General features: G+C 51.3%; 2 protein-coding genes across 2 annotated transcripts in view; both read right to left on the bottom strand.

Moving 5' to 3' along the window:
* NAA60 (N(alpha)-acetyltransferase 60, NatF catalytic subunit) overlaps positions 1–218 on the bottom strand; it is a 27,976-nt gene extending 27,758 nt beyond the window's left edge. The window contains exon 1 of the mRNA XM_014936541.1: positions 77–218. The gene's annotated coding sequence lies outside the window, so the exon portion shown is untranslated. The remainder of the gene's footprint in view (positions 1–76) is intronic.
* Positions 219–1,768: 1,550 nt separating this feature from the next.
* LOC106884845 (chromosome unknown open reading frame, human C7orf26) lies at positions 1,769–10,432 on the bottom strand. The gene is made up of 6 exons (XM_014936538.1): positions 10,212–10,432; positions 8,931–9,152; positions 7,469–7,634; positions 4,932–5,459; positions 3,135–3,174; positions 1,769–2,605 (listed from the first exon to the last, which is right to left on the bottom strand). The coding sequence occupies exons 1-6, from the start codon at positions 10,401–10,403 to the stop codon at positions 2,398–2,400; spliced, it is 1,356 nt and encodes a 451-aa protein (XP_014792024.1). The 5' UTR covers positions 10,404–10,432; the 3' UTR covers positions 1,769–2,397.
* Positions 10,433–10,603: the final 171 nt, after the last annotated feature.

Here is a 10,603-nt window from a genome sequence, read left to right as displayed (position 1 = left end):
CGTCCCGGGCGCAGGTCGCCATGGCAACACCGCCCCCCCCGGCGACGGACACCCCCCACCGCGCTTCCCCGCTCACCTCGGAGGGGCGGCGGACGCGCCGCGGAGCGGGCGGGGGCAGTTCAGAGCATACCGGGGGCGGCGGAAGGAGGAGAAAGGGCTGAGGGACCGGCGGCGGCGGACACCGACGGGCACTTCCTTTCCCTGAGGGGAGTGAGGGGGAGAGCGCCACCCCGTAGCAAAACGCCTCCCCATAGGCTGGCCGCTATCACGTGACCGGCGCGCCCCGCGCAGGCGCAGAAAGGACTTCTCCCCCCCCGCGCTCAGAGCGCCAAAGCAAAGCCGCTAATTAAAGGGGATAATTACAATTAGCGATGCGGCCTCGAGCGTAAACGCTTGGGGAACTGGGCGCGGGGTGATGGCAGGCCTCTCCGGCGGTTTCCCCCCCCCCCAAGTCTTACACTGCAAAGAGCACCGAGGCTCAATGCTAATAACGACTTTAACCCTAAAATTTGATGGTTTTAAGGGTTTTTCCTTGTCTTTGAAGCTCTACAAAGTGAGATGGGATATGACGTGATATTCCAGTCGGAAGTTACCTACAGCCATCACCTAGTCCACCTGCCCGACCACTTCAGGATGACCAAAAGTTAAAGATACTGCTGGCCAGAATAAGAGTTCAAACTCAGCACTGTCAACATAATTAAACATTTAAAGACGATCAGCGCGGCCTAGGAGCTGGGGGGGGAGCGGACACCGACGGGCACTTCCTTTCCCTGAGGGGAGTGAGGGGGAGAGCGCCACCCCGTAGCAAAACGCCTCCCCATAGGCTGGCCGCTATCACGTGACCGGCGCGCCCCGCGCAGGCGCAGAAAGGACTTCTCCCCCCCCGCGCTCAGAGCGCCAAAGCAAAGCCGCTAATTAAAGGGGATAATTACAATTAGCGATGCGGCCTCGAGCGTAAACGCTTGGGGAACTGGGCGCGGGGTGATGGCAGGCCTCTCCGGCGGTTTCCCCCCCCCCCAAGTCTTACACTGCAAAGAGCACCGAGGCTCAATGCTAATAACGACTTTAACCCTAAAATTTGATGGTTTTAAGGGTTTTTCCTTGTCTTTGAAGCTCTACAAAGTGAGATGGGATATGACGTGATATTCCAGTCGGAAGTTACCTACAGCCATCACCTAGTCCACCTGCCCGACCACTTCAGGATGACCAAAAGTTAAAGCACGTCATTATAATATTATTATTATTATTTACCTCCCCTTTCCAGGGAAGGGCAACCAGTTTCCTCCTCCATTCCAATCAGATTTTCACAACTTCCAGCTAATCTGTCCCATTTTCACAGCCAGCGTGCAACCACGTCACCGCAGCCACCACATCTCCTCCAACAGGGACAGCAGTGGAGATCTTTGTAAAAGTCGTGTAGAAAGGACCTTTTTTTCTCACTTTTTCACCTAGAAGAGGGGGCTCAGAATCACAGTTTCATGCCCACAGCAGCAAGTCCTGCTGCCCTTCCCAGGAGGCTTCTGCACCCCCTGTCCCCCTTTGCCCACCCGGCCAGCACCCCACAGCCGGCCGCTTCTGCCCACTGAAATTAATTAAACACACCAAATCTCACCCCAAAATTCCACAACTTACTGACTGAAGAGTGGAAAGAAGGGATTTGCCAAGTCTGGAAGATGGCGGGTCACTGCAGCCACGAGGGGGTTGTGCTCCCTCCCCGGCCTAACGAGTCAGGCCTTCTAATTGCTATTGGAAAGACACGGCGGCAGAATTATTTGACGCTTTGCAAATTGTTTCCTTTAATAGGAAGTGCTGCTTTTACTCTACCTTGTGCTTCCGAAACAAACGTCTGTGTTCCAAAAATATACAGTGTACACATACTCTGTAGCTATAGATACAAACATTTACAGAGAAACGAGCAGGCTGGAGTAGACGAGCTTGGATGATAAAAAAAAACAAAACCAAACCTCAGGCCTTTCCTTCTGGATCTCCTAGAGCTGGGCTCATCGTGCCGTAAACAGATGGGGGAGACTGAAAAAAATCTCCCCTGTGACTGAGAAATCTCATACCCTTGGTGATGATAGGAAGCAACGTGGATCAAAAATGAAAAATTTCCACACACTGCAGGGGTTTGGAGTTCCTGTTGCTTTTTTTCCTCCCCCCCATCCCCTCCTTTTGTCCTCCCTAGGATCTGCATCCCGCCTCGGGATGGCCTGCAGCCTGCCTGCCCCACGTCCTCCCCGCTGCCGAAGGGCCGATCCCTCCGGCCGGCATCGCCCAGCTTCACCCCAAAGGGGAAAAATGTGGTTCCCGAGAGGTTTGGTTTCAAACCGCCAAAAAGGCTTCCTCAAACTAAGGGAAATGGGGGTGGGGGACACACAACTCTACAGTCTGGGTGTCTTAGCGAATGGGTCGGTAAGGGAATGTCATTCCTGGTATAAAGGTTTGGACGGGGTGAGCCGGGAGCGCCGGGTGAGCCGGGAGTGCCGGGTGGGCAGCGTGAGCGGGGTAGCCCAGAGGAGGAGTATGGATATGAGGATAAAATCCCGGTGGCAGAGCGCCGTGGGTGGGTTGCTGCACTGGACCCGAAATCACCAGCTGGAGCAGGCTGTGGAGAGAAATTCAGACAGGCGTGAGGGTCATTTGGAGAAAGCTTTTGTCATGGCTCTCCCCAGCCCACAAGGACCTGGCTGCAAGGAGAATTCCTAATCAGCACACACCACTGCTGAGAGGGAAGAGGGCAGTGATTCAATTACGCTCTTCACAGCTCCCAGAAACTTTCTTTTTTATCCCTTTCCCCTTTTCTCTTTGCACAGAGGCGAGAAGCAAAGCGCAGTTAAGCTCAGGGCCAGGTAAAACCAGCAGGGAGTTGGGGATGGGATAACTCTGGGGCAGGTTCCACGCTGGGATTTCATTTTCCCCTTCTGTGTGTTTGTTCTAACCCAGGCTGGGCATGACCATCTCTGTGGTGGGAGTCACTGAAGTCTCCTTCAGTCACGGCTCCAGCTTGCAAGGGAAAAAGTAAAATAAAGGTTGACTTCCAGGAAGTAAACACAGATTTTTAGAGGGGATTTTGCCTCAACAGCATGTCTCGGAATATGCACAAAAACCAACACAGCTGTAGAAAGGTCTCTTACTTGTTGTGCGGTAGCCTGGAGCACACGGTTCTCAAGTCATCTGAAAGAGGACAGAAGACATAACAATAAGAGTAAAGCACAAATTAGAGCCATTTTCCTCTCTGCTCTCCTTTCTAAAAGGAAGATGAGATTACTGGAAGAAGCTCCAGTCATCAACACATCCAGAATCCCACTCTCGGGCTAAAAACCTTCCATAAGAGAGAAAATGTTTCTCCATCTCACCGGTCATTACCCTCAGCTCTTTGCACTTGACACTTTATTGTAGTGTCATACGGGAAATGCAGCTTCATTTCAAGGCAGACCAAGCCTTAGCATAGAATTTGCAATATCAATTTACTATCAAGAAGTAACTAAAACACAGGAAATACAAGGTATGACTCCGCCCACTGAATACGGCCTTTATGATGAGAAAGGCATCAGGTCAAAGCAAGGCAAAGCTTACCCAATGTCTATTTTGCATTGGTTTGGGGTTTATTTTAAACAGCACTAGTGCAAAGAAAGGGTAGAAGGTTCTTTTGCTGGGGTCTATTAACTAAAAATTGCACTTTTTTCACCATCTTAATGTATTTTCCAGAACATTTCTTGGTAATATCTGTATGCCCCACTCCTTCGTGAGCTGCTCCCATCTCCTCTTTGGCCCCGTGCAAGGAGTACTTCTTTCAACTGATTTTCAGATATTGATCAACAGTTTGCATTTGCCTCTCCAAAGGCAAGTAGCTAAAACCAAGGTATTTAAAACACACCCTGTTGCTAGAGCCCTTTCAGGACTTTCAAAGACCCCTGTCTTTGTAGATAGACCCATCCTCAAAACACTGAAATAACTGGTATTTCAGCAGCTGGTTACATTGAATTACTTTCTACTTCTACAATAAAAGCAAGCACGTGGAATGTACCAGGTGAACCACTATGAAAAAACAGGGCAAAAATAAGCCAACCTTCACTTTTCTGCCTGTTCTTATTGCACCCAGAGCTAATTTATGAAAGATTAGAGAGAAGAACATTGACATCTGACCGGCAGCACTGGTTCAGCCAGAGCAAAAGCCTCAGGTACCTGCTTAGGCAGAGGCCACTCTCCACAGCCGGGGTCTGCACTAACTGCCCAGGCTCTGGGGAGCTTGGAGCCTTCTGGCTTCTGTTTTGATTCAAGAGAAGGTATCAACAAAACAGTATGTCTGGCCCACCCTGTGCTGCCTTATGGCACTTCCCCTTTTTGTCTCCGCAGGTCTTTTGGAAAGAAATGGTTTTGGCAACAGGAAAAGAGAGATGAAAGCCACATTAGCAGGCTTCTTTACTAAGTTTAACCAACATTGTGCACACTGTAATGGGGTCTCATTACGGGAGAGGTGAAGGCCCAGAAGTTCCAGATGAGCAGTTTTTTGTTTGCTTTTCAAATTCCTCGCCCAGCACACCCACCCATGGTTTCTCCTCCAGCAGACAAACTCAGAGAAGCCAAATAGAAGCACAATTAAACAGTGCTTTTTAAATAGCTACAAAGCAATTCCAAGGGGGTCAAACACCCATATCCACCCCCCTTGTGCACACTGCACGGTTGAAGATCCATTCTCCAGCTCCGCAAAGCTACTGCATCAACAATCTCTCCTTTCTTACTCCCCATCCAGTTATATTTCCTGAAGCATTTCCTGCACTATCGCTTCCTAAGAGAGATAAACCACTAATTCTGCCCTGAACATGTTGATCTTTACTCTCCCCATCCAAAAACTCCCCTCTTACAACATCCACACACAGGAGGAAAAGAATCCCATGGCAGGGTCTCCGCCAGCCCCACCGACAGCTCACCTCTGGTGCACAGGAGCGCTCCCGATGCCATGGCCACTTGCAAAGCCTGAGCCAGTCTGTCTAGAGCCAGTTCAATCTCTTTGGATGCATTGAGAGGATTGAGTTCGTCAGACAGTCTGTTAATTTCCTCAACGAGTGGAACCACGTGGTCAAAGGGTACTAACCCCAGGCGCCCATAAAGGTTCTTCTCCGTTAGATGCCCCTGAAGCATCATAAGAACCTGCAGGACACTTAGATGCAGTTTTGAATACAGCTGGTGGCAATCTCTGTCTTCTCCTGAAGTCGAGTCCTTGGCAATTTTGCTGGGGGGGTGTCCATTTGAGAGAGAAGCTTTCTTCTTCCTTTTGTAAGCCAAGGGGGCCTTCACGCACCAACGGATCAGTCCAGTCAGTGGGGTGAGCTCTAAAAACCCTATCGGCAGGTTGGCCGCAATAGGAGTGTTTAGAAAGGTGATGAGGATCAAGCGGGGGTCTTCAAAGATCCAGGAAACAATCAACTCGAGCAGATCCGAAGGAGGGATGAGGTCATCTGAAGATGGGAAAGATATTGTTGAGTAAGTCTCGCCTCGCACTGGAGCAGAGGGCAGCAGTCTTTAATTAATCTCTCACACACCCCCTTCCTGCACTGTCACAATCACAATTTCAAAGCCTCCCCAACTCCACTCTTTTTCCCAAGACACCAAAGATCTATGCTCGTTTGCCCCAGGGAAGACACAACCATGTTTCTGACAACTTCACCTTCTCCACCTATTCTGAAGACATCACCAAAGGCCACCATTGATCCCCTTTCCCTGTAAAGCTTCTTTTGTCCTTTTCTTTCTCTCCCACCCATCTTGTTCTGTCTCTGAACTCGGTCTCCGCTTATCCCTTGGCACAGAAAGTAGAATGGGCAAGGGAATAGGAAAAACTTGTTGGCACTTCCTTCTCCTCACCCCAGTTCATCCAACTAATTTCCTGTAAGAATTACCTAAGCAAGTACGTCTTTGTGGAAAAACTTCACACAATCACATGACAGGTAAAGGATTATAAGAGCTTCAAGTAAGTAAGTAAAGCTTCAAGTAAGTAAGTAAAGCTTCAAGTAACTAAAGCTTCAAGTAAGGAGTGAAATGTGGTCAGGAACTGACGCTCGACTACAGACAAGAGAAACACTGACTTCACAGTAACCGTGCGTCATCCCATCCCAGGGGCAGGTGAGGTACTTTCATTGCCAGTCGTGTACAGCGCCAGCAAAGGGCTCAGCACAACTATCTAGTCGGGTCTTTCATACCTGGAATGACTTCTGGGACAAATCATCTGAACTACAGAATTACCAATATGCACTGGACACAGAATCAGTATTTTCCAGTGTTCAGCTTTTCTGAGACCTCCCAGTGTCACAGACACTGCTGTTTCTGTGGTTGACCCCTGTCCTCAGGACACAGTGGAGACTGCCCAGTTATAGATCGCCCTTTGAAGAGCGAGCTTCCTTTTGCTGTGTCACCAATAACACCTCAAATGAAGGGATTTTAAAAAATTACTTCCTATAACTCATGTTATTTCCTTTCTGAAATGTCTTTCAAGTAGTTGGATGGACTTTCAAGTGGTTGCACAAAACAGCTATAAAATATTGAGGAAGAACACGCTACAAGCTCTACCAAATACTTTTAAAAAAGGTAACTCTAAGCCTGCATCTCTCTCTTGCTAATGTCAAGCTGTTTCATAGAATCATAGATTGGTTTAGGTTGGAAGGGACCCTCAAGATCATCTAGTTCCAACCCCCCTGCCCTGGGCAGGGACACCTCCCACTAGACCAGGCTGCCCAAAGCCCCATCCAGCCTGGCCTTGAAGAGTTTATCTGGAGAAGACTGTGCAAAACACTCCCTTTATCGCTAACAAATGGCATTTGCTTTTTTGGATGATATGTTGGTATTTAGTGTATGGTTGTTGCCTAGTCTACTATGAGTTCCCCGTCCCCCTCACTGAGTAAAGGTAAATCAATCTTATTTTGGACACCTACACATTTCTAGGGTCAGAGCAACAGCCACCTGAGGCCTGGTGACACGCAGTAAAGAGTGCATCGGAGGTACCCAGTTGATTGCATTTCTTGTCACTGCTCAGCAGAAATCCTGCTCCAGCTTAGAAACGTTCAGAATTTGCATTTTCCCCCTTTTTGGGGGGAATTGGACTGACAGAGCCTTCATGCTGGGTAGGTGACACACCACGGGGAGGCCAAACTGCCCCAGCTTTCACTCCTTAGAGCTGCTCAATCAATAAGGCCCCCGTGTCCTTTGCCCTCTGCGGCAGGACGTTGCCCTTTGTGTCAGGCGTCACTTGGCTGCTTCTCCAGCAAAAGACTCTCTTCAGCCACTGCCTGGTTATTTTTATTCTCACCCCAGTGACAGATGATGCAACAGCCACACCCCTGAGCAGCTTCTGGCAATAATTACACGGTTAACAGGCATCTTTAGAATTTCAGCAGTTAACTCGCTTGCAGCAGTTAATTTGCATTGCATTGTACTGCACCTCTTACTTCGAAGGACACAGATGGGGAGCACTTACCTGAAGAGAGGTCGTAGAGGGCTGTGACCGACGTGATGAACTGGCAGCAGAAGCGAGGACTGGCACTGAATATCTGTTTCAGCGTCTGGATGGACCCCGGCACCAAGTTGCAGTAGTCATCGACCAAGGCTCGGGCCAGCCGCACGCAGTACACGGCGGGCGTCCGCTGCAGGGCAACGGGAGGGCACAGGAGGAAAAGTGGATTAAAGGCAAGACACAGAAAATTCTACAGAGCCCAGCACTAAAGTCAGTGTCACCCAAACACTCCGCCTGCCCGCATCACCCAGCCGCTCCGCTGCTTCAACATTTGTTTTTCCGCTTCCCCAAAACTGAAGAGCACCTTCTCTCTCTCTCTGCACGCGTCCACTCAGACAGAAATAAAATTGCTATTTCACAATATTGAAATAGATGGTGGTATTTTGTGTTTACAGTACCTGTAGTTTAAAATTAAAACCTTTTACATCAATATTTTGACTTCAGCATCACGGTTCTGTAGCGCAACTAGTTCAGTTCCAGAACAACTAGTTCAGCAACCTCTTAGTTACGCTTGACATTATTAACATGGAAAAATTTTGTGCAATCCTCATGTCACTTAAAATCTGCAGCCTGCAAGAAACTACACCACCTTCTGCTCTCCAAGTCACACCCCCTTGTCCTGTAACAAAGGCTCACCAGGCGGGACAAGAGGGACCCCACAGAAACAGTCCTGGTCTGGCTCTACCACCCTTCCCTCCCAGCACAGTCTTTCTGCTCTTCCCTTTCTGTAAAGCAGGTGCCTTCTGGACACCCCACAAGGGCAGCAGGAACAAAGAGGCACTTCCCAAGGTCTACAGTGGGGAATCTCAATGGGAAAGGGGGAGACATAGGAGATCCCTGACATTGACAGAGATCCCTGCACTCACTAAAGACAGACACAGGTATTTTGTCCCTAGCTCTCAAGAGAGAGGTTTTGCCTCTTCTGCCACGTGCAAACTTGCACACCAGGCACAATTTATTTCCCAAACTCCCGAGTTGGCTTTTTTGGCCAATGTGGCCATGAACTGCCATGGTTTGGTTCCCTGTGTTGGCCAAACGCTCCACTGACCCCTTTCAACATGCAAGGGTTGCATGGAAAAAGGGGAGGGGAAGAAAAAAAAATTTAAAAAAAAAAAAATCAATAAAACTTTCACTGACAGTATAAAAAAAAGCGACAAGTAAACCAAATTTTCTTCTGCCAGTGCGGTGCACAAATGGATTAGCAAAAGCTCTCCTTTTCACTGCAGCAAAGGAATGGGCATGAGCACAGACGTGGGGTGAACGTAGCTGCAGCAGCCAGCTGTTCTATCAGCTTCAACAGCCACGGAAGATTAGCTGACTGCAACCAGCTGTCACCAACCCTTAGGTGACACTCTGCTGCCCCAGGTCACCCGTAGCCATCCCAGCCCACCCCCTCGCCCCTTCCCTGCCTACACAGAAGCTGTACCTGCAGCCAGAAGGCAGCACACTCCAGAACAGGAACCCTGCACACAGCCACTGCCATGGAAACCAGCTTTCCTAGCAAAGCCATCCTGCTGTCATCTGCTTTGTTTCCTTGAGGGCTGAAGAGAGACGAGAAAATGATCTGCCGGACCGAATCCTTGGTTTGCTCTTGGAAGTAATTGCACATGATCTCAAGGAGCTGGAGTTCCTGAAGTGAATTCAATCTCTGAAAGAAAACGAAAGAAAAGCTGCAAAATACACTGGGGCTCTTGAAGAGCCAAGAGCCGCTTTCGTGAAAAGCCAGGAACAGCAAAGGCCGAGCTTCCCTCAGATGTTAGAATCTCAGTCTTTATGCACAGTACACACATATTTAAGCTTCCTGAACCATCTCTGCATGTACCTAGTTACACTGGAAAGCTCTTGGTTGTATTCAAATACCCAGGTACCCAAGACTGGTGCTTGCTGCACCTGCAAGTGCTGCCTACAAACCAAGAGATAAGACCAACAGCAATACTGGGGTGAAAAATATTCCCTCCCTCTGCAAATAACAGCACTAAGGGTGCTGCTGGGCAGCTGGAGAGGTCACAGCCAGGCCCAGCAGCCCACTGGACTCCAGGTCCATGCACCCCAACATTCAGCAGCAGCTGTAGTTTCTGCTCACCGCTCTCCAGAAGGTCCCCATCTCAGCTCCAACCCACACCCAGCCATCTAAAAACTCTGGTAGGGCCCAGCCACTGCACCCTGGGCCCCACCACACCTCCTGGGGCCCTGCCTGGTCTCCCAGAGTCCTGGCTGGTCCATCAGGGCCTTGCCAGCCAGACCTCTCCCCACCAAAAAAAACCCTCGGTCACCAGTGACCCTTACTGAGGCCTGCAAGGAGCCCGCCCTGTCCTCTTGGGACCTTGCTCTCCAGTAGCAGCCCCCAGGGACCCTGTCCTCCTAAAACCTTGGCCTCCTACAGCAGTCCCCCCAGGAACCTTGCCCTCTCCTCCTCAGGCCTGGCCTCCTACAGCAGCCCCCACCCCAGGGACCCCATCCCGGCCTCTTGGGACTTCAGTCTCCAGCAGCAGCCCCGCCAGGGATCCCGTCCTGAGCTCCTGGGTCCTCGGCCTCCATAGCCATTCCCTGGAGCTGCATCCGGCCTGCCGGGGCGCTCCTTAGGCCGCCAATCCCCCGGGGCCTGCCCTGCTTCCCCCGAGGCCTCGGCCTCCACCAGCCACCGGGGACCCCGTCCGGTCCCTCAGGGCGCCTGCAGGCCTCGCCCCGCCGCCCGGGGGGGGCCCACCTTGGGCGGAGCGCCGCGTTCCTTGGGGATCTGGAAGAGGAACTCCTCCAGGAGCTCGGTGGGGCCCTTGTCGACGAGGGGCAGCGGGGCGTTCTGCAGCTGGCTGCTGAAGTAGATATCCAGGTGGTACAGCACCTCCTTGGCGGCGCTCAGCGCGTCCCGCCGCAGCAGCGAGTGCCGGATATCGCTCATGGCTCCCACCCCACCGGGAACGGACACCACCTCCTCCTCCTCCCCCCCCCCCCCACCCCCGCGCTTTCCCTTCCTCCCCTCCTCCTCCTCCCCGCGTCCCTCCGGTCCGGCCCCGCTCGGCGCGGCCTCCAACAGCGGCGGAGGCGCAGGGCGGACGGGCGCTACGGCGGCCCGCGGCGGACAGAATGGCCCCGAGCGCG

The sequence above is a fragment of the Calidris pugnax genome, unplaced genomic scaffold, assembly GCF_001431845.1.
Source record: "Calidris pugnax isolate Ruff unplaced genomic scaffold, ASM143184v1 scaffold17, whole genome shotgun sequence".
Classification (NCBI taxonomy): Eukaryota; Metazoa; Chordata; class Aves; order Charadriiformes; family Scolopacidae; genus Calidris; species Calidris pugnax.
Note: the sequence above shows the minus strand (reverse complement) of the source record. Positions and strands in the feature narration are given on the sequence as shown.

What these genes read in the sequence shown, in the direction of transcription:
- LOC106884845 (XM_014936538.1), bottom strand. Translation starts at nt 10,403, where the DNA reads ATGAGCGATATCCGGCACTCGCTGCTGCGGCGGGACGCGCTGAGCGCC. An exon ending in AACGCGGCGCTCCGCCCAAG is followed by an intron (nt 9,153 to 10,211) that starts GTGGGCCCCCCC and finishes GTTTTCTTTCAG; the next exon opens with AGATTGAATTCACTTCAGGA. An exon ending in GTGCTGCCTTCTGGCTGCAG is followed by an intron (nt 7,635 to 8,930) that starts GTACAGCTTCTG and finishes GTTGCCCTGCAG; the next exon opens with CGGACGCCCGCCGTGTACTG.